This window comes from Mirounga leonina, unplaced genomic scaffold (assembly GCF_011800145.1).
Source record: "Mirounga leonina isolate KUSES-001 unplaced genomic scaffold, KU_Mleo_1.0 Mir_151, whole genome shotgun sequence".
Classification (NCBI taxonomy): domain Eukaryota; kingdom Metazoa; phylum Chordata; class Mammalia; order Carnivora; family Phocidae; genus Mirounga; species Mirounga leonina.
In genome coordinates, this window is record NW_023270377.1 from 60,837,478 (window position 1) to 60,864,504 (window position 27,027).

Consider the following 27,027-nt stretch of genomic DNA (forward strand, 5'->3'; position numbering starts at 1 on the left):
CAAAACTAAAAGGCAACTGATGGAATGGGAGAAGTTATTTGCAAATCACATCTGATAAATATCCAAAATCTATAAAGCACTTATCCAATTCAACACCCCAAAAAACAAATAATCCAGTTAAGAAACAGGAAGAAGACATGAAGAGACATTTTCTCAAAGAAGATGTATATATAGATGGCCAACAGATACATGGGAAGATGCTCAACATCACTCATCATTAGGGAAATGCAAATCAAAAGTACAATGAGATATCACCTCACACCTGTGAGAATGGCTAAAATTAACAGCACAGGAACAATAGGTGCTGGTGAGGATGCAGAGAAAGGGGAACCTTCTTACACTGTTGGTGGGAATGCAAACTGATGCAGCCACTCTGGAAAAAAGTATGGAGGGTCCTCAAAAAGTTAAAAATAGAACTACTCTATGACCCAGGAATTACACTACTAGGTATTTACTCAAAGGATACAAAAATACTAATTCAAAGGGACACATGTTTATGGCGGCATTATCAATAATAGCCAAATTATGGAAAGAGCCCAAATGTTGATGAATGGATAAGGAAGATGTGTGTGTGTGTGTTATAACACACACAATAGAATATTACTTGGCCTTCAAAAAGAATGAAATCTTGCCATTTGCAACAACATGGATAGAGCCAGAGTATATTATGTTAAGAGAAACAGTTTAGAGAAAGACAAATACCATATGATTTCACTTATATGTGGAATTTAAGAGACAAAACAGATGAACACAGGGAAAGGGGGGGGAAAGAGAGGCAAACCATAAGAGACTCTTAACTACAGAGAACAAACTGAGAGTTGATGGAGGGGAGTTGGGTGGGAGATGGGCTAAATGCATGATGATTTTGTTTTGATGAGCACTGGGTGTTATATGTAAGTGGTGAATCATTTAATTCTACTCCTGAAACTAATATTACACTATATGTTAACTAACTAGAATTTAAATAAAAACTTGAAACAAAAAATAAATAAAACAAAATGTTCCATATTCAAACTTAAAAAGATAAAAGAAAAAGAGAAGGGACAGTTCAAAATAAAGAAAGATGTCAGAAGTGGGGCGCCTGGGTGGCTCAGTCATTAAGCGTCTGCCTTTGGCTCAGGTCATGAACCCAAGGTCCTGGGATCGAACCCCGCATCAGGCACCCTGCTCGGCGGGAAGCCTGCTTCTCCCTCTCCCACTCCCCCTGCTTGTGTTCCCTCTCTCGCTCTCTCTCTCTGTGTCAAATAAATAAATAAAATCTTTAAAAAAAAAAAGAAAAGAAAAGAAAGATGTCAGAAGTAAGGAAAACTTAGAGAGGGGTAAAATGCAAGATGTCAGTAGGTGTGTGAGGCTCAGAAAGAAAGTAAGGAAACAGCCGGAGGTTTCACCTGCTACAGTTCCCAATTAAAATCACTCTTTAGAGATCTAACGCTTTTTCTTGTTAGTTTCTTATTCATTTCCTTCTATCTATAAAAGATAAAAGAGCTACAATATAGTGGAATTATCTAATTTTAACAAGCTTAGCTAGTGTACAAAATTGTGAATAGGAGTTAAATGAAGTGACAATTTGGTCAAGGCAACTTTAAAAATATAAAATAATAAATAAATAAATAAAGATTAAAACAACAAAAACAAAATCTCTGCCCTCATTAGGGCAGAGATTTTGTTTTGCTTTGTTTCATACTATGACAGTATCTGGCACCTAGGTTCCCAATAAATATATGTGGAATGAATGAATGAAGGCATAAATAAAACATTACACTGATGATTATAAAGTATTTGGTGAAAAGGTTATAAAAAGTTAAGTTCTGGGGCGCCTGGGTGGCTCAGTTGTTAAGCGTCTGCCTTCAGCTCAGGTCATGATCCCGGAGTCCTAGGATCAAGCCCCCCATCAGGCTCCCTGCTCAGCATTCCCCCTGCTTGAGTTCCCTCTCTAGCTGTCTCTCTCTCTGTCAAATAAATAAATAAAATCTTTAAAAAAAAAAAAAGTTAACTGGCAAAAATCTAATAGGTCAGTTTTGTCACAGTAGCAGAAAATAGAAATAGCTACAAAACTAGTCAGTCAATACTCCCACACATTTCCTTTTTATTTTTTTAAAGATTTATTTATTGGACAGAGACAAAGCATGCATGGTGGGACGGGAGGGTGGCACAGAGGGAGAAGGGGAAAGCAGATTCCCCACTGAGCATAGGGCTTGATCTCATGACCCGAGCCAAAATCAAGAGTTGGACACTTAACCCACTGAGCCACCCAAGTACCCCACACATTTCCTTTTTAGTAGGCATTTCTCGTGACAGCTCTACCCCAATGTCCTATTCAAATGGGGTTTCCCAAATCAATTTTATTTTTAAGCAAGAAAAGTAACAAGAGGAGAAACTAATTTACCAGGCATCATATTAGATCCTTTTGCCTATATTACATTACTTAACCAACACAACAATCCTCTGAAGTCAATATTATCTCTATAGTTAAAAGAAAGCAACAAACTTGGCCAGATTATGTCAAGCAGGACCTGTATTTGAACTCAGGGGACGCATATCTCTTTCCACTTCACTATACTAATTCAGAGAATAAACACCCTAGAAAAAAATGCTCAGGAGAAATGTGTAAGAATTTTATTTTCTTTTTGCTTCACACAAACTCCTGTTAAAAATGGACTGAATTCAAAAAAAAGAAAATGGATTGAATTCAATGGGACTAGAGTGTGTAAGGGTTATCACATCTTAAAATACTTTAGCACGGGAAAGGATAGAGAACATTCAGACAAATCCTTCAAAAATTTTTCAAAGAAAATTTTTAGGGGCACCTGGGTAGCTCAGTCGCTTAAATGTCTGACTCTTGATTTCAGTTCAGGTCATGATCTCAGGGTGGTGAGATGGAGCCCCATGTCAGGCTCCCCACTCAGTGCAGAGTCTGCTTGAGATTCTCTCCTTCCCCCTCTGCCCCTCCCCCTGCTCATGTGTATGCGCTCTCTAAAATAAATAAAATTTAAAAAAATTTTTTTAAATTTCATTGGCAAAGGTATCATTCAGCAGGCTGTTTCAAGAATTACTGCTTCTGGAAAAGTGAAGGGGGGGAAATCGGAGGGGGAGACAAACCATGAGAGACGATGGACTCTGAGAAACAAACTGAGGGTTCTAGAGGGGAGGGGGGTGGGAGGATGGGTTAGCCCGGTGATGGGTATTAAAGACGGCACGTTCTGCAGAACTGGGTGTTACACGCAAACAATGAATCATGGAACACTACATCTAAAACTAATGATGTAATGTATGGTGATTAACATAACATAAAAAAAAAAAAAAGAATTACTGCTTCTAGTAGTTCAAGAAATAAAGGCAAAACTACCTGAATGTGCCTTATGTAGTTAAAATATTTAAATTGACAATATATCTGGGCTTAAAATGCTTCCCAATTTTAAAACAACTAAATTGTTAAGAAAGCTGAACTCCATTATTGGCCATCTAGCACTGGTAATATACCATCACACTTTAAGAAAAAAGATTGTGTAAACATACAGAGAAACTTCTCTGTTAAGGGCTTCTTCTAACACTCATGTCCAGGAAAGTCAGATATAATCAAGTTTAAAATCCTTGCTATACAGATCTAAATTGATCCTTGCTATTTAGATCTATAGTTATATCCAACATATAACTTTCAATTAATACAGATATTTATTAATATGTTGTATATACTTTGGCTCTAAAATAATCCCACTGAAAAATTACTTTGATTTTACCTGAGGATGCTTGTAACAGTACAACCAATCCTGTAGGTCGGTCTTCAGAGGAGGGGCCACTCTGTCCACAAATAACACAATCATATACTGCTTCAGAAACTTGTGGTTCTGCTGTTGTGATCTCCATAGGAATATCATTCTCAGGAGAATCTGAGGGGGCGAAAAAATTACAGCTCTTATTCCTGAGGAGAAAAACCCTTCTTCAATGAAAATATGGAGAAAAAAATCAAGTTCAAATAATTTTGTGCTTCAATACCAATAAAGTTATATAGTAATAAAACTATGGAAAAAAATTAATAAGCTTGCTGAAGTAAAACGTTCACTCAGAAAAAAAAATGCAGAGTGAATATAATGAAAGATTTTATTTTATTTTTTAAAGATTTTATTTATTTGAGAGACAGAGAGAAAAAGAGAGCACGAGCAGGGGGAGCGGCAGGTAGAGGGAGAAGCAGACGGCCCAATGAGCAGGGAGCCCAATGAGGGGCTTGATCCCAGGACCCCAGGACCCCAAGATCATGACCCGAGCCGAAGGGAGACGCTTAACCAACTGAGCCACCCAGGAGCCCCTATAATGATTTTAATTTATATGGTTAAATACACTTCAAATGTTGTATCATTCACATATAAAAAGTGAAACCAAAACACAGAAGGAAAGGAAATAAGGAGGAGATTGTTTTAATTTTTTTTGAGGCACTTCAGAAGGGAAATTTATAACAACATGGCAACTCCTGGGGGGAAAACGGCATTATTTACTAGGAGATAAAAGAGGAACAAACGATTTCTCCTTTATTTTGAATTCTAATGATTATATCTTAGCAATAATGATAATCAGTATATATTTATTTATGTAGGGAAATCATTTAGATATGACCATATATATTAATAAGGCAGAACTACTATAGAATATAACAGTAATCCTCTGGTTTTAATAAATAAAACCAATAATGATATTCAGATAAAGACTCTTAGATCCTATGAAGATCATGATGCTGTCCATAGTGGCAAAGAAATAAGTAGAGGGGACTGGGAAGACCAGAAAAACAGAAGTGATGTGTGACATATTTAAAAAATGGAGGCATATCTAAATAAATTGGTAAAAATATATGAGAGAAATAGAAAGATGTCGAGTTTAGATACATATTAATAAGGATTCATGCAAATAAGCATTATCTAATATGTATTAAGAGTTACTGAGAAGAAATGGGGGCAGAAACCTAAAAGAGAACTTTGGATGATGCCCAGTATTAATGGAAATAAAAAGAAGCTAATGAAGAAATCAGAGAAAAAAAAAACAATTAACAATAGAATGCAATGGAACCAGAACAGAATCAGAACCAGAAAGCTCGATGTCCATGAAAATAAGATGAATGGGTCAAAATGAAAAGATTTCAAAATAAGTACCAGAGGCCATTAAGATTTGACATGTGAGGGGCGCCCGGGTGGTTAAGTGGCTACCTTCAGTTCAGGAGCCCCATGTTGGGCTTCCTGCTCAGCACGGAGTCTGCTTCTCCCTCTGCCTCTGTGCTCTCTCTCTCCCTCTCTTTCAAATAAATAAATAAATAAAATCTTAAAAAAAAAAAAAGATTTGACATGAGATTCCTCTGTTTTTTTAGGGAGAAAACTTTAGTATAGAAAAGAGGGGATGTAACTGATTGCTCTCAAGTTCAAAGGAAAACACAGAAATACCTGACTTAAAGTGACACAAAAGAATTGTCTGAGATTAGATGCTAAAGAACTAAAATGTCACTGATGCTATCTCACACACATAGTTTTCCTTTTTTATATCTTGGTACAACCAACTTGAGAACTTCAGGGAAATCCTCATAGCAAAACACATTATCAAAGAAGCTGCTAAGTCACTCTTTCTAGAGTTTTTTAAAGTAAGGCTTGATAATCTTCTATAGTGATACAGGGCTAAAGGCATGAAAATAAAATAGATGACCTTTTTCATGCACAGTAAATTTTACTTGAATTCTGATTTTAATAATTACAGACACTAACGTCCCCTTTTGCTTTTACTCAAGAAACTAAAAAGATCATGATTTATTTCTTAAAAGAAGAGGAAAATCACTGCTTCTGTATATTCTATAATGAATTAAAATATATTTTCCCCAATAAATAAATAAATAAATATATTATTGGTAACTTATGATTGAGTCTATCATTCAGTACCCAATTTCAAAATTTTAGTTTAAATTTTAAAAGGACCTCTGACCAAATTAAATGTAATTATTATTTCTCACCTATACCGACATAGAGAAATATTAACAGCATCCTATTCTAAAAGAGTCAAGCTCAGAAGAGTATGTATTATACGTAAATGGTTACATAAAGAACAAAACTAATGCATAGGATTAGGAATAAGGATATTTGTTACTCTTGGAGGCAGTGATGGAGAACATGAGACTGTGACAGAGAACATGAAGGGGATTAGAGGATGCTGGTAATGTTCAATTTCTCAACCCAGATGCTGATTACCAAGAAACACCCAGTTTTTAAAAACTCATATAGCTTGGGGCCCCTGGGTGGCTCAGTTGGTTAAGCGCCTGCCTAGGGTTCAGGTCATGATCCCAACGTCCTGGGATCGAGTCCTGCATCAGGCTCCTTGCTTTAGCAGGGAGCCTCCTTCTCCCTCTCCTGGTCTTTTTGTCAAATAAATAAATAAAATATTTTTAAAAACTCATATAGCTCTATATTCATGATACGTGCATGCACTTTTCTATGTGTATGTTATACTTCAACAAAAAGTTTTTAAGCTCTATTAAATGAACGACATAACAGGGTATATACTGTAATAAGCATAACAGTAAAGATACTTAATTCTGCCAATCACATGCACACATCAACACCTGTACATATTTTCCACACCAAGAAAAAAAAAATCTAAAAAGGTATGCCCTACAAATTGATGCAATGAAGAGATTACAATGATTCTTTTAGGTAAATTAAAAGAATGAAGACTGATGCAAAACTGACACAGTAATAGTCAAAAATGATAAATCCAAGGGCAACCAGAGACAATTCTAATGTTAAGCGTCTGCCTTCAGCTCAGGTCATGATCCCAGCGTCCTGGGATCGAGTCCCACATCGGGCTCCCCGCTCTGCAGGAAGCCTGCTTCTCCCCCTCCCACTCTCCCTGCTTGTGTTCCTCTCTCGCTGTGTCTCTCTCTGTCAAATAAATAAAAATCTTTAAAAAAATAATAAAGAAAATAAAATTTAAACTGTGTTTCTGTTTAAAACTGACACTTGCCCTTTAAAAACAATAGTGCCTATTTTAAGTTACCATAAGGAATATTATTACAATAAAGGCAAAATAAAGCGATAGTTAATTCACCTGTTTGGTTTTACATGCACAGAAAAGAATCTACCTGAATTAAGCAGGTGATTCTTCTGAATATTATTTCAAATTTGCCAAAGTTCTGTTTACAATCAGTTTTAGAATGACTGCAAAATGGCCCCAATTCTCCACTCCTTCCTCCCTGTATCTATGATTTTTGCAATGTGACTTTGAAACTCCTCCCATCAAGATGCAGAATTTATTTCCCCACTCCTTGTATATGAGCTGGTCTTGATTTGCTTTAGCCGAGAGAATAAGGCAGAAGTAACATGCTTTTCCAAGACGAGGGCTCAAATGACCTTGCATGCTTTCTCTCTTCTCTCTTTCTTGCGCTCTCCACCATGACACACCTATATGAGAATAAGTCTGGGCTAGCTTGCTTGAGGAGGAGAGCCCACATGGAGGAGTGTCAGGTTGTCCCATCGGTTCGGCTCAGTCCCAATCAGCTAAATAGCAGATCTCAACCAACCAGTTAAACCTTTCACAGAAAAGTCTGGTCCAAATTAAAACTACCAGCCAACCCACTAACTCAGGAGAAATAATAAATAGCTGTTGTTTTAAATCACTAAATTTGGGGATGCTTTGCTACATAGTAACTGCTAACTGACAAAATTTCTGCTGTATGTTTAACCAACTGAGACACCCAGGCGCCCCATTTCTGCTGTATGTTAATTACAGTATGTAAACTCTCAAAAGAATTGAAGAACTCTGCCTTACTAAGATATGTGAATCATGAAAGCTAATATTTAAAGCGATAAAAGTGTTTCCATTCAGGTATTTTCGGATTTAAGGGATTAAAAATCATTTTCCAACGGCAGCATTTTAACACTTATTTATTCAACTACTCATTTTAATATCACCAAACTGAAAAGCTTCAGTATTCATGAATATTACAATTCCACTTCAAGAGTTTACACTGTTATGCAAAATTTCTTATTCTAATACTGGTTTAAATTGCTTAAAATCTATTTTCACATATAATTAATCTTTGGTTAAAAATAGCTTTACCTTTACTTTTACCTTTGACATGAATTCTTTGGATTAATTTAAACTAAAATAAGTATTTGTAAAACCATCAAAAATCTTCTTGGTGCATGCTTTGTCTTTGCGTTTACGGAGTTTTCTTGGATGAACAGAAGAAAGGAAAGATAAATGATGTAGGGAAGATATATTTAGTGCCCTCAAAATTATGACATATTTTTGTTTGAAAGCATTAGACCTCCTCTAGGGAACAGTCAACTGCAAAACACTAGTATCACAAGGTGAAATGTGGTTTGCAGCCCAGTGGTAGGCACAGAGAATTTTCTTTATTGCATAAACTGATCTAAAATTTTAAACATTTTGTTTTAAAAATATACAATACACTAATTTTTAACTACAACTGAGTACTTGCTAGTAACCCACTAGGTGAGTTACTATTCATAAACTAGGCACACTATTAGAGTTTACTGTCTTCTACTAAGAAGTCTGACTGCCCTGTGACACCTGCCACAATGGCAAACTCTCACTGCACAATATCATTAATTCGGGTAAGGACGTACAGTATTGTCCTGAGTTGGCCATCATTTTTATTACCATCATTCTTGCTTTCCTCTTCTTTTTTCTACTTGGCAAAAAATAATCTCATTTTAAAATAATTTTAGATTTGCAGGGAAGTTTTCAAGCTACTACAAAGAATTCTCATATACCCCATACCCAGTTTCCTTTTACATCTTGCATTAGGTGGTATGGTTGTCACAATGAACTAATATTGGTATATTATTGATCCTTTTTTTTTGGTAAAATGTTGATACATTAACTACAGTCTGTATTTCCTTCAGATTTCCTTAGTTTCTACCTAACGTCCTTCTTCTATTCCAGAATCCCATCCGGGATACCGTATTACATTCAGCTGTCATGTCTCCTTAAGCTTCTCTTGGCTGTGACAGTTTTTCAGAGTTTCCTTGTTTTTGATAACCTTGACAGTTTTGAGGAGTACTGGCCAGGTGTTTTGTAGAATGTTCCTTAATAGTAACTCGTCTAAGTCTCTTCAACAAATGGTGTTGGGAAAATTGGATAGCCACATGCAGAAGAATGAAACTGGACCATTTCCTTACACCACACACAAAAATAGACTCCAAATGGTTGAAAGACCTCAATGTGAGACAGGAGTCCATCCAAATCCTAAAGGAGAACACAGGCAGCAACCTCTTTGACCTCAGCCGAAGCAACTTCTTCCTAGAAACATCGCCAAAGGCAAGGGAAGCAAGGGCAAAAATGAACTATTGGGACTTCATCAAGATAAAAAGCTTTTGCAAAGCAAAGGAAACAGTCAACAAAACCAAAAGACAACCGACAGAATGGGAGAAGATATTTGCAAATGACATATCAGGTAAAGGGCTAGTATCCAAAATCTATAAAGAACTCATCAAACTCAACACCCAAAGAACAAAGAATCCAATCAAGAAATGGGCAGAAGACATGAACAGACATTTTTCCAAAGAAGACATCCAGATGGCAACAGACACATGAAAAGATGCTCAACATCACTCATCATCAGGGAAATGCAAGTCAAACTGACAATGAGATACCACCCCACACCAGTCAGAATGGTTAAAATTAACAAGTTAGGAAACAAATGTTGGTGAGGATGTGGAGAAAGGGGAATCCTTTTGTACCACTGGTGGGAATGTAAACTGGTGCAGCCACTCTGGAAAACAGTATGGAGGTTCCTCAAAAAGATAAAATAGAACTACCCTATGACCCAGGATTGCACTACTAGGTATTTACACAAAGAAAACAAAAATATTAACTCAAAGGGATACATATTTACAGCAGCATTATCTACGATAGCCAAATTATGGAAACAGCCCAGGTCCATCAACTGATGAACGGATAAAGAAGATAGATGTGGTGTGTATACACACACATATATATATAGTGGAATATTACTCAGCCATAAAAAAGAATGAAATCTTGCCATTTGCAATGACATGGATGTAGCTAGAGAGTATTATTTTAAGCGAAATTAAGTTAGAGAAAGAGAAATACCATATGGTTTCACTCATATGCGGAATTTAAGAAACAAAACAAATGAACAAATGGGAAAAAAGAGAGAGGGAGATGCAAACTAAGAACAGACTCTTAACTATAGAGAACAAACTGATGGTTACCAGAGGGGAGGTAGGTGGGGAATGGGTCAAATAGGTGATGGGGATTAAGGAGTGTACTTGTGATGAGCACGGTGTTGTATTTAAGTGTTGAAAGCATTAAACTGTACACCTGAAACTATATTACATTGTATGTTAACTAACTAGAATTTAAATAAAAATTTTAAAAACATGACAGGCCTAACACCATCCCCAAAATTGACATATTTATATTCAGAGCAAGCAGTATAAAAAGTATTCTATCCATGAGATCTGCTTTCTAATTTCAATGAAAAGGAATTCAAGTAGTTTCTACTTAGTTGAGACAGTAAGAATTTCACAAGTTACACAGCATAATTCAAAACTACAATATTTCATAAAATAATGTTTTTAAACATATATGCAACAGCCACAGATACACAGAACTATGCATTATATGCATTCTAATGTCACAAGTAGATCGGTCCTACCTGAAAGAGAACAAAGTTCACAGCTGTGCCTGATTCCAAGGAAATGGAAGAGTATTAAAAAAGAGTCTAATTTATGATAAAATCATACCCAAAGCAGGAAAATGATATGTCAGGGAATAAGAATCCATTACAAATGTAAAGATCATCCTTTTTAATAAGGATAAAGCCCAGATTAGGATATCTGGTTGTAAAAATACAGTATTATTTTCTTATTTTTGATTATATGTATTTTCTAAGTCCCTATAATAAAAATTTAATGCTTTTATAATAACAGAAATTTTAACTTTATACATTAAAATAATAAATATTAGTAACTATCTAATTCAAGATTGCAGACTGAACACTTGTCTCTCATTCTTTCTAAAAAAACCACTGAAATAAAAGCAGAGAAACACATCAAGAAATATTACCACAAGGATACACAAAAAGGGGGACGCCTAGGTGGCACAGTCGGTTAAGCGACCCACTCTTGATTTCAGCTCAGGTCATCATCTCAGGGTGGTGAAATCGAGCTCCTTGTCGGCCTCCGTACTCAGCAGGGAGTCTGCTTGAGATTCTGTCTCCCGCTCCCTCTGCCCCTCCCCTCACTTGTCACACTCTCACTCTCTCTCTCTAAAGTAAATAAATAAAATCCTTAAAAAAAAAAGAATATAAAAGTGATGGAGTTGTAGAAGGCAATTTAACCAACCGACAAGTAAGAGATGTCAATTAAATTTCTGAAAAATTAGAGGAGATGGAGACATGCAAACAGATGAATGAAAGCCATTAAAACTACAACCACTTATGTATTATGAGAAAGTTACAGAAAATGAAGAAATGATCTGTCCATTAGAATGTGAACTCTGGGCTCAGAATCAGCCAGTGAGGTAGAGGATAGGAGTGACTTAAAAAAAGAGTAAGTATTTAAGAATTATATACAGAACTTCACTACTCAGCATCCCAATTTCCTCCCCAACCTTGAGTGAACAGAGCATTCAGGTGGGTTGGCATTTACCTCAGGGAGGAAAACAAAAGACCATCCCCCAAAGAAACTGAACAAACAGCTTGGAGAGCAGTGGGGTTTCTAGGTGAGTGTTAACATTTGGGGGCCCAAACTGAACAGTCCACTATCCTCCCACTGAAATCTAAGTCTGACAGTCAATGTGCCTCACACTTATATGCAGACTGCAGACAATTACTAAGATCAAACCTATTTATACCTCAGTAGAGTAAAACAAATTAGCTACCCAGAACATCTTTCCAGGACAATCAAGGATCATTAGGCAAATGAGGAAAACTGGCAACATGAAAGACCAACATAAATTTTAAAAGTAATTCAAAAGGATAAAACATAATTGAGAGAGAGCAAGCACACATGTGCACTCTAACAAATTCAGAAAGATTTGAAAAAAGTTCTATAGACCATGAAAGAACAAGATACTGAAGAGAGGACATCTCTAAGCATGCGAAGTAAAAAGAACATATATAAAAGATAAAAGATTAAAATATCAATCCAGGAGTCTCAATATCCAACTAGTAAGAGTCTCATAAAAAGAGAATAAAGAAAATATAAGCAGGAAAGTATTATAATAGCTCTCTATTGCTATTTAACAAATTACCCCAAAATTCAGTGGCTTAAACCAACATTTGTTATCTCACACAGTTATTGAGGGTCAGGAACCTAGTAACAGCTTAGCTGAATGGTTCTGGTTCTGGATCTCTTATGAGATTGCTGTCAAGCTAACAACCCATCTGAAGGCTTAACTGGAGGTGGAAGTTTCACATCCAAGCTCACTAACATGACTGTCGGCCAGAGGCCTTAGTCTCTCTCCAGATAGGCCTCTCCACAGGGCTGGTCACAACATGGCAACTGGCTTTCTTCCAGAATGAGTAATCCAAGAGAGAGAAAAAACAATCAAGACAGAAGCCACAATGTCTTCCACAACCTAATCTTAGAAATGACATAGTACTACTTCTGCCATATCCCAGTGGTCATGCACACCAATTCTGGTGCAGTGTAAGAGAAGACTACAGAGGACATAAATACCAGGAGGCATGGATCATTTGAGGGTCATCTTGGAGGATGACTAGTTATCAATAAAAAATCATAGGGTATTTTTTTCTCAGAGCTTCAGAGACATGAATCTTCAGACTGAAAAGTCCTATTAAGTACTAAGGAAAATGAAAAAAGATCCACCTAGATAGAAATCATCAAATTTCAGATCTCTTGGGGCACCTGGCTGGCTCAGTTGGTAATGTGACTCTTGATCTCAGGGTTATGAGTTCAAACCACATACTAGGGTGAAGCCTACTTAATAAAATAAAATAAAATAAAATAATAAAAATAAAATAAAAATAAAGTAAAAATAAAATAATACTTTAAAATCTTAAAAAAAATTCTAGATCTTTAAGGATCTAAAAGTGTTGGGGCAGGGGGGTAGGGGGAGCTCACCTACAAAGGAAGAAGAATCAAACTACCACCAGACTTCTTATCAAATGAATAGTAAAAGATAAGGGAATATTGGGGCGCCTGGGTGGCTCAGTTGGTTAAGTGACTGCCTTCGGCTCAGGTCATGATCCTGGAGTCCTGGGATCGAGTCCCGCATCGGGCTCCCTGCTCGGCGGGGAGTCTGCTTCTCCCTCTGACCCTCCTCCCTCTCATGCTCTCTGTCTCTCATTCTCTCTCTCTCAAATAAATAAATAAAATCTTTAAAAAAAAAAAAGATAAGGGAATATTGCTTTAACATTTGTGAGAAAGAATGTGTATCAACCTGGAATTATACACTCATCCAAACGAAAAATCAAGCATGAGAGCAAACTAGAGCCTCATCCACAAGCATTATTAGGAATACGCTTGTGGCTGAATGCCAATAAAACAAGACCCAAAAAAAAGAGAGATGATATAAGATGCAGGAAACCCCAGATCAACTCTACAAGAGGAAAATCCAAAGGTAATGGCTGGATAGCATGCCTCCAGAGCAACTGGATGATGAGAATTAAATGCAAAGGACAGTATGATTGAGTAGGCAGAATAACAGAGATAGCACAAGGGAACATGAGTTAAGAAAAAGTAACAGTTGGAAACTTTAGGAAAAACAAAAGACAATATAACAAAGTAATGGCCCAAGGAGAAATGTATAAAGGGTGGTATGGTTTTAGCAACTGAGAAACTGTAAGAAATAGGGCTATATATACTCTATATACAATCTCCTTAAAGTAGTCTAGGAGTCAGGCCACTGGACTCAAAAAAAAAAAAAAGTAAGTGAATCCTAGCACACTACTTTTAGTTACTCAACAACATTCCAAAAGTCATATTATTTCTGTGGGTGCCCGGGTGGCTCAATCAGTCAAGCGTCTGCCTTCGGCTCAAGTCATGATCCCAAGGTCCTGGGATGGAGGCCGAGTCAGGCTCCCTGCTCAGCAGGGGGTCTGCTTCTCTCTCTCCCTCTGCGCCTCCTCCTGCTCATGTTCTCTCTTGCTCTCTCTCAAATAAATAATTTTTTAAAAAATAAAGAAATAAAAATTTAAGAAAAAAATTTTTAAGTCATATTATTTCTCAAGATTTAAAGTCAACGTTTGGATGGAACACTTGATTGTGACTACAAAAGACAATGTTAGCAACCCTAACAATTTAAAAGTAAATAACTGAAAAAGGCAAAACGCAGAGATGAGGAAAGGAAAAATAAAAGGAAAAATAGGGGTGCTTATTAATTCACTTATATGAAGCGGTATGAAGGAACTGGCTACAAGGAGAACAATTAATACACTATATTTGATATGTTAAAAAAAACAAAAAATATTAATTATGGATTCCTGGAAAGAAGAAAAAGAAGAGATGGAAAAAGGAAAAGTAGTGTCAATGAACTAAATCCTCATCTTTCATATGAGAAAGTCAACTGATACCAAATTAATCTGATAAACAGTATTCTTTACATCAAAGTTACGTCCTGAACATAAATAAACTTACCTGTTGATGGTTCAGAAGAACACTATATTATATCTGGACTAACCCCCTCCCCACATCTCTTCTGGATGTTGATTATGTGTGCTTATGTGCACAAAAGTGCATGAGAATGTACTTTCGTACAGAATACTATGTCATTTCTGAGATTAAGTTGTGAAAGAATGTATGCATGTTTGAATGCACGTATGTGTATACACTTTAACTAAATGCACTTTTTTTTCAGCATTTCTGTCTAAAAGTTAAAAAAAAGAAAAAAAATCACTGGAATGCAAGAGGTAGTCAGGAAAGGGAGTATCCTGGTTAACGGAAGACTGAGATTAACTGAAATTTAATCTATTCTTCCTAGGTTTGTAAAAAAAATCCCTCATAGCAATCTACTATCATACAGGAAAATGGCATCCCCTCTTGCTGTACAAATGCTAACGCTAATCCTAATACAAGTGAGAAGTGCAACTGATCTTAAGAACTACTGCAGGGGTAGCAGAAGGAGGAGGCACTAAAAGTATTTGAAAGCTATTTTTAAAATCTTAGGATAATTTCACAGGAAAAATCAGAATAAGTAAATACATGTTGGTGAACCTCACAAATCTAAAGGACAATCTAACAGAGGAAAATAGCAGAGGATATCATATTGCTACCATCAGAAAGAACTTTCTAATAATTACAACTATGCAACTACAGAATAAACTGCCTATAACAGGGCGCCTGGGTGGCTCAGTCATTAAGCGTCTGCCTTCGGCTCAGGTCATGGTCCCAAGGTCCTGGGATTGAGCCCCGCATCGTGCTCCCTGCTTGGCAGGAAGCCTGCTTCTCCCTCCCCCGCCCCCCCGCTTGTGTTCCTTCTCTCGCTGTGTCTCTGTCAAATAAATAAACAAAATCTTTTTAAAAATTTAAAAATTAAAAAAAAATAAACTGCCTGTAACAGTCTGATCCTCCATCACTCTGTTGTTTAAATAAAGACTAGAAATCATCTGTCTGTAATGTTGAAAACTGGTGAAAAATTGAACTAGATAATCCCTGAAGTAATACATGTCATTATAAGAGCTCTAAACTAATAAATTTTAACTTACCAACATCCATTGCAGTTTCCATGAAGCTTTTCTGTCGTGAAGCAAACTCTGCAAGCAATTTCTGCTGCCTCTCTCTAGCCTTTTGTCGCCTAAACAGAAATAAAGTGGTAAGTATCAGATGTGTTTAAGACTTATTATATTTCATGAGTGTATACTATGAAAAGCTCCTGGCACACAGTTGAGGACAACCTGAGAGAATCTTCAAGTAGACTCCCCACTGAGCAGATAGCCCGATGGGGGTCTTGATCCCATGACCCATGAGATCATAACATGAGCCGAAATCAAGAGTTAGATGCTTAACCAGTTAAACTATGCAGGTGCCCCTCCACTGTTTTAAAATGGTTTGAAGATCACTGGCTTAAATAGGTAAAAATAAAAGCCAAAATTTACTTTAAAATGTGAAATAATTGGGGTGCCTGGGTGGCTCAGTCATTAAGCGTCTGCCTTCGGCTCAGGTCATGATCCCAGGGTCCTGGGATCGAGCCCCACATCGGGCTCCCTGCTCTGCGGGAAGCCTGCTTCTCCCTCTCCCATTCCCCCTGTTTGTGTTCCTGCTCTCGCTATGTCTCTCTCTGTCAAATAAATAAATAAAATCTTTAAAAAAAAAAATCTAAAAAACCATAATGGATAGAGCATATTATAGCAGTCTTCTAGTGACTATTTATTATATCGATGTACTATAATAGTCAAAGCATAGTATTACACGGAGATTCCAAGAAGTCATTTATATGGGAAACCTAAAAGGATTCTTTCATTAATCTGAAATGATTCAAGGATACAGAATATAGGATTAGAAGAATGCTAATAGTAATTTTTAGATTATTCACATATCCGTTCCCATCCAATTAGTGGAGATAATCATTAACAGGTATAAAGTCAAGCACTGTGGTCTGCCTTACCATGAGAAGTTACATATTTTTGCCAATAGTGTTGAAAAGATTTTTGACGCTGCTTTTCTAATATTTACTTTAAGTATAATTTAGGATCTACTTAAGAAAATTGACCTTATTTATTAACTACAACTCTTATTTTTGAGCCAAAGTATTTTTATCCAGGTTGATCACTTACCTCATTCATCAAACTTAACTCTCAACTGACAATGGCCATTTCAAAAAAATTAAATCTACTCCTGACCTCTCTTCCCTTCCTGAAGGGCCTGGGGCGGGGGGTGGGGGGTGGGCGGAGACCGTGGCTGAGCACCAGGTGCCATGACCCAATGGCCTATCACAAGAGAGCATTCTTGTGGGAAAGGTTAAAAAAAATTGATTACATACAGAGGTGATGATTTAAAAAGTAGTATCTTCTGAGGATGATGGATGCCAAGTTTCTCACTGTGGGAGCAGAGTTACAAATATGGAAGGAGAGAAAACAAGAATGACTCCTCCGATGTTGGATTGGAATTGGAATTATCAGGGTGAACTCACAGTTTTTAATACCTCTCTTCCTGCTCCTTCCAACTCCCCAACACACACACACACACACACACTTTTCCTAGTTCTGTCCACTATGAGTGACTGAAAATAGTTATATCCCTTAGAATGAGCACATGAATTGTGGTTTCTAAATAAAAAATAACCAGAACTCCTTGGAGAAATGGCTAATTCCAAATACAAGATGAACCTGGGCTATCTTCTTGCCCCAGAAAAAAAAAGAAAATGCTCAAAGAATGATGGGGATACATCAAAAGAACACAGAAACCAACTGGAAGGGAGTCCCACAGGTCAAATCTAGAACAATTTGAGCATCAAAATGAATAGCAAGGATATGAGATTAAAACCCATAAAATAGGGCACCTGGGTGGCTCAGTTGGTTAAGCAACTGCCTTCGGCTCAGGTCATGATCCTGGAGTCCCGGGATCGACTCCCGCATTGGGCTCCCTGCTCAGCGAGGAGCCTGCTTCTCCCTCTGACCCTCCCCCCTCTCATGTACTCTCTCTCATTCTCGCTCTCTCAAATGAATAAATAAATCTTTAAAAAAAAAAAAAACAACAACAACCCATAAAATAGGGCACCTGGGTGGCTCAGTTGGTTAAGCGACTGCCTTCGGCTCAGGTCATGATCCTGGAGTCCCAGGATCGAGTCCCACATCAGGCTCCCTGCTCAGCAGGGAGTCTGCTTCTCCCTCTGACCCTCCTCCCTCTCATGCTCTCTGTCTCTCATTCTCTCTCTTGCAAATAAATAAAATCTTAAAAAAAAAAAAAAAAGAAAAGAAAAACCCATAAAATAGGAATCCGTAAGTCCAAGCTGACAGAAATAAATAAAATGAAAGTTGGTGAGAAACAGGATATTGATGCATCTCAAAGTATCTCTCCATAAATTACATATTAATCACAAAGGGAAAAAAAGGATACTTGACAGTGAAGAAGTCTGGCAGACACCCCCTTAATGAAGTGATCAAAATTAATCCCCAAATGAAACAAACTAAAATCATGTGACACCTGATGAGGATGCAATCAAAAGAAAATTAGCAACACTTCCTTGTATTCCTGCCAACAATGCCTAACCTGAATCTAAACATAATGGCACACAGACAAGCCCAACTTGAGGGACATTCTATAGTGTTACTGCCCTGTGTTCTTCAAAAGCGACAAGGTCAAGAAAATGGAGAAACCAATTCCAGTTGAAGGAAACCAAAGAGACACAACAACCAAGTGCAATGAGTGATTCTGTACTGGATTTTTTTGTTATAAGAAACATTACTGGGACAACTGTGAAAATTTGGGATCTAAAGATTTTATCAGACTCAAATAATATGTTAATTTCCTTATTTTAAAAGCTGTATTGTGATCGAGGAAATACATATTCAAGTATTCCAAGGTAAAGCAACTTATTCTGAAATGGTCTAGGAAGTTCTTTGTACTATCCTTGAAACATGTAAGTTTGAGATTTCTTCAAAATAAAAAGGGTTTATTTTAACAAGTTAATTTTTTCAAAGATTTTATTTATTTATTTGACAGTGACAGAAAGAACAAGCAGGGGGAGTGGCAAACAGAGGAAGAGGGAGAACCAGGCTCCCCGTTGAGCAGGAAAGCCAATGTGGGACTTGATCCCAGGACCTGGGATCATGACCTGAGCTGAAGGCAGATGCTTAACCGACTGAGCCACCCAGGCGGCCCCAAAATGAAAAGGTTTTAAAAATTAAATCCATCTTTCATCCAAGATCTATAAAGAATTTAACAAACTCAACACCCAAAAAATAAACAATCCAGTCAAGAAATGGACAGAAGACATGAACAGACATTTCTCCAAAGAAGACATACAAATAGCCAACAGACACATGAAAAAATGCTCCACATCCACTTGGCATCAGGGAAATACAAATCAAAACCACAATGAGATACCACCTCACACCAGTCAGAATGGCTAAAATTAACAAGTCAGGAAACAACAAATGTTGGCGAGGATGAGGAGAAAGGGGAACCCTCCTACACAGTTGGTGGGAATGCAAGCTGGTGCAGCCACTCTGGAAAACAGTATGGAGGTTCCTCAAGAAGTTAAAAGTAGAGCTACCCTACGACCCAGCAATTGCACTACTAGGGATTTACCCCAAAGATACAAATGTAGTGATCTGAAGGGGCACCTGTGCCCCAATGTTTATAGCAGCAATGTCCACAATAGCCAAACTATGGAAAGAGCCCAGAAGTCCATCGACAGATGAATGGATAAAGAAGATGTGAGAGAGATACACACACACACACACACACACACGCACGCACACAATGGACTATTACTCAGTCATCAAAAAGAATGAAATCTTGCCATTTGCAACAACATGGATGGAACTAGAGCATATTATGCTAAGCGAAATAAGTCAGAGAAAGACAATTATCATACGGTTTCACTCATATGTAAAATATAAGAAACACGCAGAGGATCATAGGGGAAGGGAGGGAAAATTGAATGGGATAAAATCAGAAAGGGATCATGAGAGACTCTTAACTATAGGAAACAAACTGAGGATTGCTGGAGAGGAGTTGGGCAGAGGAATGGGGTAACTGGGTAATGGGCATTAAGGAGGGCACATGATGTGATGAGCACTGGGTGTTATATGCAACTGATGAATTACTGACCTCTACATCTGAAACTAATGATGTACTATATGTTGGCTAATTGAATTTAAATTAAAAAAAATTAAATCCATCCTCAAAGGACAAAAACTTGCCACCATAAAAGAAATGGAAACAAACAAAGATGTGCTAGAGATGCTCAAAGCATTCTTTGGACCTCCAAAAATGCTATAAGAAACAACACCATTGACAGAATACATGTTTGGTCTCCTACATCACTACTCTGTAAATTTGTAAATTTCTTATGTTTCTTTAATTAAACAATCAGTTATGCCACTCTATAAATCATCTTTACATGTACATTTAGAGTATATCCACAAAAGAACATTTCAAATAACAATTCCGTATGTCAAACATAAGGAAACCTCAAATGTAACTGCTTGGCACTAGTATTAAAATGCATTGTCTACTCTCCCACAACCACATGAGCCTGGGAGACTGTAAGCTCCAGATAATAATGGCTGTCACCTTGATTTTAGCCTTGTGAGACTCTGAGTAGAGAAGCAAGTCATACCACACCTACACTTCGACATACAGAAACAGTGAGTAAATAAATGAATGCCGTTTTAACCTGTTTAAAGAAAAAAATTCTATACTAGAGCTTTCCATGATTTGCAGAAAAAGAATGTCAATTATTTTTCCTTGTGAATTTTTTATTAATTTAGATAATTCTTTTCTAAACTTGGGCATACATGTGAATAAAGATGAAAAGACAAGTTCTGGCAGATTCCGTACAACTCAGGAATTTTCCATTATTATCCCAGAGGTGGAGACACTGAGGTTGCATATTATTATAACTGTCTAAAGGTTTCCTTCCTATTTGTATTTTGTTCTCTATGAGTTACTCTTATGAAAGTGATGCTAAGTTTGTCCATAGGTGAGGTAGTTGGGAATGGATCACCATTAAGTGTTTATAAACTGTTTGGTCTTTATTATGAAACTCAATGCAAAATCCAAAATAAATTGAGAAAAGATAATGTGAGAAGCATAGTGAGATTCAAATAAATTCGTCTTAAACCTTAGCTGTCTGCTATACAATTAGCTTCAGGGCCTTGTCAATATCATCATCATCACCACTCAAAGGAAACAAAGCCCAAAAGGAATAAAAAAAAAAACACCTTTTTTCAGAGTATTATTTATTACAACAGCATTAGAGCCTTTGTAAAAATAGCATCTCAACTACTCCAGTATCCCATCTATTATGAGTAATAATTATAAAATAAACCAAAATAACCAAATAAAATAAACACTGATTCACTGAAAGTTTATCTTCTTTAAAAAAAAAAGACATTATTCTGTAACTAAGAAAATACACCAATTTAAGAGGTTAACAAAAATAAAAATTTTACCTCATTTTTCAACCTTCTAATTTTATCAGTATATCTATTAAATCTTAGGCAGTTACTGATTCAAAATTAATGAATTGTCATATAAATTATGTTAGTTATTTATAACAACCCCTATTTATGAAATACTGTGAGAAGTAAAACTCTCCTACATTCTTTTTTTCTAAGATTTACTTATTTATTTATTTGAAAATGAGAGAGAGAGAGAGAGAGCAGGAGTGCAAGGGAGGGGCAGAAGGAGAGGAAGAAGCAGACTCCTCGAGGAGGAGGGAGCCCGATGCAGGGCTCAATCCCAGGACCCTGGGATCATGACCTGAGCTGAAGGCAGACGCTTAACCAGCTAAGCCACCCAGGCACCTTCTCCTACATTCTTAATATACTGAAGGCTTTTGTATATACTTTTAATATAAATTATCTGTAACAAATTTAATTACATCGGAAATGAAGTACAATTATATATGTGATTTAAATTGCTCCTGATATAGTTACCAAAGGATGACCTCCTAACTACTGAATCAAAGGGAACTGCCAATCTTACCTGAACTTTTGTAGCATAATCTCACTGTTTCTTCCTTTCTCGATCCCCTTGAACGCCACTCTCTACATTGTTCCTCCTCTTCCACTCTAGCCATCCATTTTCAGTCACCTTAGTCATTCCCTTTAATGTTTTTTCCTTATTCTATAAAAGTTCTATATTAAGTGTTCTCATTTCTTACTATACACACTTTTCCATATATAAGCCTTTAACTGCCCACATCTAAAGAGCTAACTCAGAATTCTCCCCTAAGTCTCAAACCCTTTACCTGACTGGACATCTCCACTTGGATGTCCTCTTTAAACTCAATCATGTACAAAATTGAGCATATCAACTTTACTGCTAAGCCTAAGCCTCTCTTATATTGGTCCTCCCCTATCTTGGTAAATAGGAACATTATCCAAGAAAGATTTTTTTTTTTTTTTAAGATTTTATTTATTCATTCATGAGAGACAAAGAGAGAGAGAGAGGGGGGCAGAGGGAGAAGCAGGCTCCCAAGGAGCAGGGAGCCCAATGCAGGACTCAATCCCAGGACCCTGAGATCATGACCTGAGCCGAAGGCAGACACTTAACCATCTGAGCCACCCAGGTGCCCAAGATTTTTATTTTTAATTTACAAATATTACGATTTAACAGGGGCATCTGGCTGGCTAGGTCAGTAGAGCATGCAACTCTTGATCTCGAGATCATGAGTCTGAGCCCCACATTAGGGGTAGAATTCACTTAAAATTTTTTTTTAATTTAAAAAAAATTTTAAATACATTACATAACAACAAATTAAAAGCAACCCGAAGTTCCAAAAACTAGAGCCATAAATATGTTTTAAAACATTACTTGTTTAATAATTAGTAATCATTTGTTGGAAAGATTGGAAAAGACCAAAAAACCCAAAACAATCAAATTTTTATTCTGAGAAATATTTAGAATATTTTTTTAACTTTCTATTCTCATTTAAAGTTGAACTGATGATAGTTTTTAAAAATAGCAGCAGAATTATTAGATAACCTGCTAGTAGCAATTTTTCTAAAAAGGCCCGCCTACAACTTTAGAGTAGTAATTTAATGTTGGGGTCATAAACTCTTGTCTTTTCACCCCCAACTAACTCAAGCATGATACATGCCCAAGCACTATGTTTGGCTCCCTTTATCTTACAAAGGAATCAGCTATGATTATAGCTGTTAAACATCCAGGTGATTAGCCTCAGATGGCCAAAAAAAGGGGATATATCAAATTTTCAGCTGTACCATGTATGTTTAAAACATCAAAAATAAAAATTACCTTTCCTCTTTGTCCAATGTTTTCTTCTCTGCTGCAGTGATTTTTTTGGGTGGTACAGGAGGGGTCACTTTTCTACATATCTCTTCAATGATGCGTTTGTTCATTCTGCTTTGCAATGCAGCTTTTAATAAAATTCTTTCTACTGCAGTTATACCATCTCCATGATTGTATTTAGGAATTTCTGGTTGGATTAAAATTTCTATGTCATCAAGCCAAGGAGGATAGTAGGAGTTTTGTTTCCCTGAGAGTTTGTGATGAAGTTTAATTAACAAAGACAATATGCTTTCTTTAATTTCCAAAATGGCTGTAGTTAACTGTGGAGCTGAACCAGGAGCAGACCATTTACTTGAAGTTTTGGGACGAACCACCTGATTTGCTTCACTGCTACTGCGATTGATGATCTCTTGAAACTTCTTTCTACGCTCTGCTACTAAGCTGAAAACTTGAGCTGTACCAGAATTCTACCATTAAAAAAGAGAAAGAAAAATCAAGAGAAGTTATTCAGTGTTAAGTGTAAAAACATATTAGCACTACAATGTTCGAAGTTTAATCTGAGGATTTATTCAATAGATTTGCTCTTTGAGTAAGTCTGTCCCTTCACCTCTCTTAAATATATTTAGTCTCATTCAATCTGGAAACAACTCTGAGAAAGGTGGTTATCCACAATAACACCTCTCTCTCAGCCTCCTAGGCCTATCTACCAGGAAAAATAGAGAAAACCTGAGTAGTAGCTATAGCCATATTAAAGAGGAATCATACGCCAAATTCCTCACCAGTTTACAGGAATAAAAGATGTTGTACCCACTATTCATCAAGAATACTTATACTCTTCTAATATAACACTGTGTGTCAACTATACTCTATTAAAAAAAAGAATACTATTTACTAACTTCTACAAGACTGCTACATTTTCTAGTTAAGTAAATTATAAATTTTTTCAATTAATGAATCTGAACTGCTAATTTCATTTTTAAAGAACATCAAAGTTTGAAAATTACTTCTAACAAACAGTTACTAAAAGGAAATATAAAGATGAAAAATCAAACTGATCTTGTCATATTTGAATATCACTATAATTTGTTATCTGAACAGATTTTTAAAACATTTCAATAATTTATCTTCCAAATAGTCTTTTTGTTAACACAGTCAAACTGCATCAGAGCTCTTAGAAATCATCTTTTAATTAAGATACGAGTCAATTTAATGGATTTAATTTTTTTAAGCAAGCATTCAAAGGATGCTCCAATATCAGTTGAGCTTTTATGAGCTAAATTATAGTATACACTATTTTTAACATCCAAACTGTTTTTCAAAGTACTCTGTACCAACATTAGAAGCAAAAGCTGCCTCTTATTAAGATTTCAATTTAGTCAAAATTCTTTATGGTGTTCACAGCAAAAACATGTTGTCAAAGGCAAAGAAAGCTCCTATAAATGGACTCTACTAAGAGAAACTTCTGATGCAGTGCTCTTTACCCAGAAAAATAGATTGTAGGGATTAGAGGTGTTTAAGTTTAGTTACTTGGCATGTCATTTCAAGATTTTTCATTTCTGCCTTTTAAAAATTAGTTAATTAAGCTACATGCAATGAAAAAGCTGATTTTCCAAGTTAAATCCAAATATACAATATATTAAGATTTGTGTGTGCCTATTTTATCAAAGTTAATTGCCATAGAAGCAAAAAAAAAAATCTGTAAATGGGCATGCTGCCAGCAATTAAAGATTAAATTTATTTTGATTTAGGAAACATACATTTTTAAGATGTTAGTAACAATGATAAATGCAAACAGACCCAAATGTGCTGCTTATAATTCATCCAAAATCCTAAGAAAAACCCACTATTAAATACTAAGTATTATTTTTTTAACTTCAATAATATGAATTTTCTTTAAGCCTAAATCACTATATAAAAACACACGCACGGTAAACTTTTCTTTTTAATTTAACCATATTAAACACACACATATACACACAAATACTTCAAAGTGTTTTTCCGATTTCCAGTTAAAGCCTTATTGCTAGTTAATGCAAATATTATATACATCTACCTCTCTTTGAAGAACTTTTGGCCTTCGTGAACTCTGGCAGATTAAAGGAAAAAGATGGGTGAGGCAAAAGTTGCTTAGATATATCACAGGAAACAAAAGACAATTTAAAGTTACCTACAACCGCATTTTTCTTTTGAGTATCATAGGATGGTCTAAACAATATACCCAACATAACATAGAGTCTTTCCTTTTATCTTTCTCTCTTCTACACTTACTTGTAAAGAACTCAAGCTGTCAGAGCTGGTACTTGCAAGTGAGTCTCTCTTCACTTCCGGAGCAGTCTCTGGAACTCTCACCCTAACATAGTTTATAAAGTGTCGCATGTTTGACACTAAGTTACTGCCAGGAAACCAACTGTCGTGACAACGTTCTGGTCCACACACTGACGCCTAAAACATGAACATAATGAATATGAAAACTTGCCAAGTCAGGTCTAATGTACAAGGTAGATGTAACCAGCCCAAATAATCATCCACTGTCTTATTTCCAAATCCTTTACAGTCTCATCTTCAAATTATAAAGTGCTAATAAACACAAATTCAAACATAAAATATAAGAATAAATTTCTCAATACTAATATAAGTCCAATGGAAGTCAGCTAAATTTCTCCTGAAAAAAATACATTTTTCAATCTGGAAATACTTAACCATACAGAGTATTTTCAGAATCTATTAGTAACAACTCATAATATAGTCAAGTAATGCTAATTTGGACTAATTGCAGAAGAAAGTCTGAAAAATCAAAGTCTGACCTAGTTTTGGGGAAATATTAATGATCTTTTAATACCTATGAAAGAATATACGTTGATTCAACTTAGACAACAACATACTGTCTAGTCTCTTATTTGTTTTTTGCTGTTATTATGCTGTGCTATATTCTGTCTTTTTGGAGAGAGGGGATGAGGGGAATCTTACACTTGTAAAATCAATTTGTAGTAACAACTGCTTTTATGGAAATGATACTTCTAAAGTCCTATAACATATTAACAACTTGTATTCTTGAGTACTTTAAAAATTCTCCCATATTACAATATTTACTTTTCACTTAAAACCTTTCCAAAAAGAATTTGCTACTCAAAAATAATCCCTAATCAAATTAGGATTTCTAAACAGCAGTCCTAACATAACAATTATTTATCAGTAGTCAATGTTATTAGCATAATGCCAGAAGTGCACTAACCACTTTTCTTAGATCTATATATTATGAATTACAAATTTCAAATTCAATATCATAAGTAGAGTAAAACCTCTAAAAGAACATATGTATTTGAAGATCAAAAAGGACCTTTTCCAGTAGTTAAGAATATCTTATGCATATGATGAATCCATAAATACATTTCCAGATGACACACTACCTTTGTTAAGGCATTTTATAACTTTAATATTTAAAAACATAAGAAACTTACTTACCTCTTCATCTGATTCCTCTTCAGCTGAATTTTCAAGTCCTAATTCAATCAGATACAAAACCATGCAGAGTACGTGTTCTGACAGATTTTGATGATCCATCAAAATCTTTAAAGAGGGAAAAAAATGCCTCATAATTACTTTTTCCACACAACATATTTAAGTATCCAAAAACATGTTGTTATAGATGAAAATAACAATCATATATATAAATAAATATACAGCATGATCAGAAAATAAGTAAAGCTACATCTTGGTGAAAAGACAAACTAAAATCAGAAGAACAGGTTCCTTCTCAAGATCACACCGTATTTTAAGGAATATCTAGAAATACTGGTTCATGGATTCCTAAAGGTAATACATTAAGTAGTCCACTAAATCCATTATTATATACTAGTATCTAATAAAATAATTTAATAAGAATGCTTCACATCCTCATTTGCTGATACTCTTTCTCCTGATGACAAAAATACTAGATAAATAAGTGTACTCAATAGGATAACTCATGTAAATGTGTTAAACATAGCACCTGGCATATAATTGGAAGCACAGTAAATATCTATAGAATATTAATGTTCTTAAAATGTCTCTAAAATTAAAGTTCTCAGCCTGAGTATTTTGTGCAGTTGAGTAAATGTATGTGTTAGTATGTGGTTTATACGGG

The 27,027-nt window shown here is 35.9% G+C and overlaps 1 protein-coding gene across 8 annotated transcripts in view; it reads right to left on the reverse strand.

Moving 5' to 3' along the window:
* Positions 1 to 27,027, reverse strand: part of UBR3 (ubiquitin protein ligase E3 component n-recognin 3) — a 226,711-nt gene that overhangs the window by 104,821 nt on the left and 94,863 nt on the right. For 5 of the 8 annotated variants that reach the window (XM_035007803.1, XM_035007798.1, XM_035007799.1 and 2 more), the window contains exons 21-26: positions 26,367 to 26,471; positions 25,173 to 25,346; positions 24,958 to 24,990; positions 22,911 to 23,371; positions 15,686 to 15,774; positions 3,738 to 3,887 (exon numbers count right to left, since the gene is read on the reverse strand). In XM_035007803.1, the coding sequence (XP_034863694.1) occupies positions 3,738 to 3,887; positions 15,686 to 15,774; positions 22,911 to 23,371; positions 24,958 to 24,990; positions 25,173 to 25,346; positions 26,367 to 26,471 (1,012 nt within the window). The remainder of the gene's footprint in view (positions 1 to 3,737; positions 3,888 to 15,685; positions 15,775 to 22,910; positions 23,372 to 24,957; positions 24,991 to 25,172; positions 25,347 to 26,366; positions 26,472 to 27,027) is intronic. The other 3 variants (XM_035007806.1, XM_035007802.1, XM_035007801.1) reach the window with 1 other exon arrangement.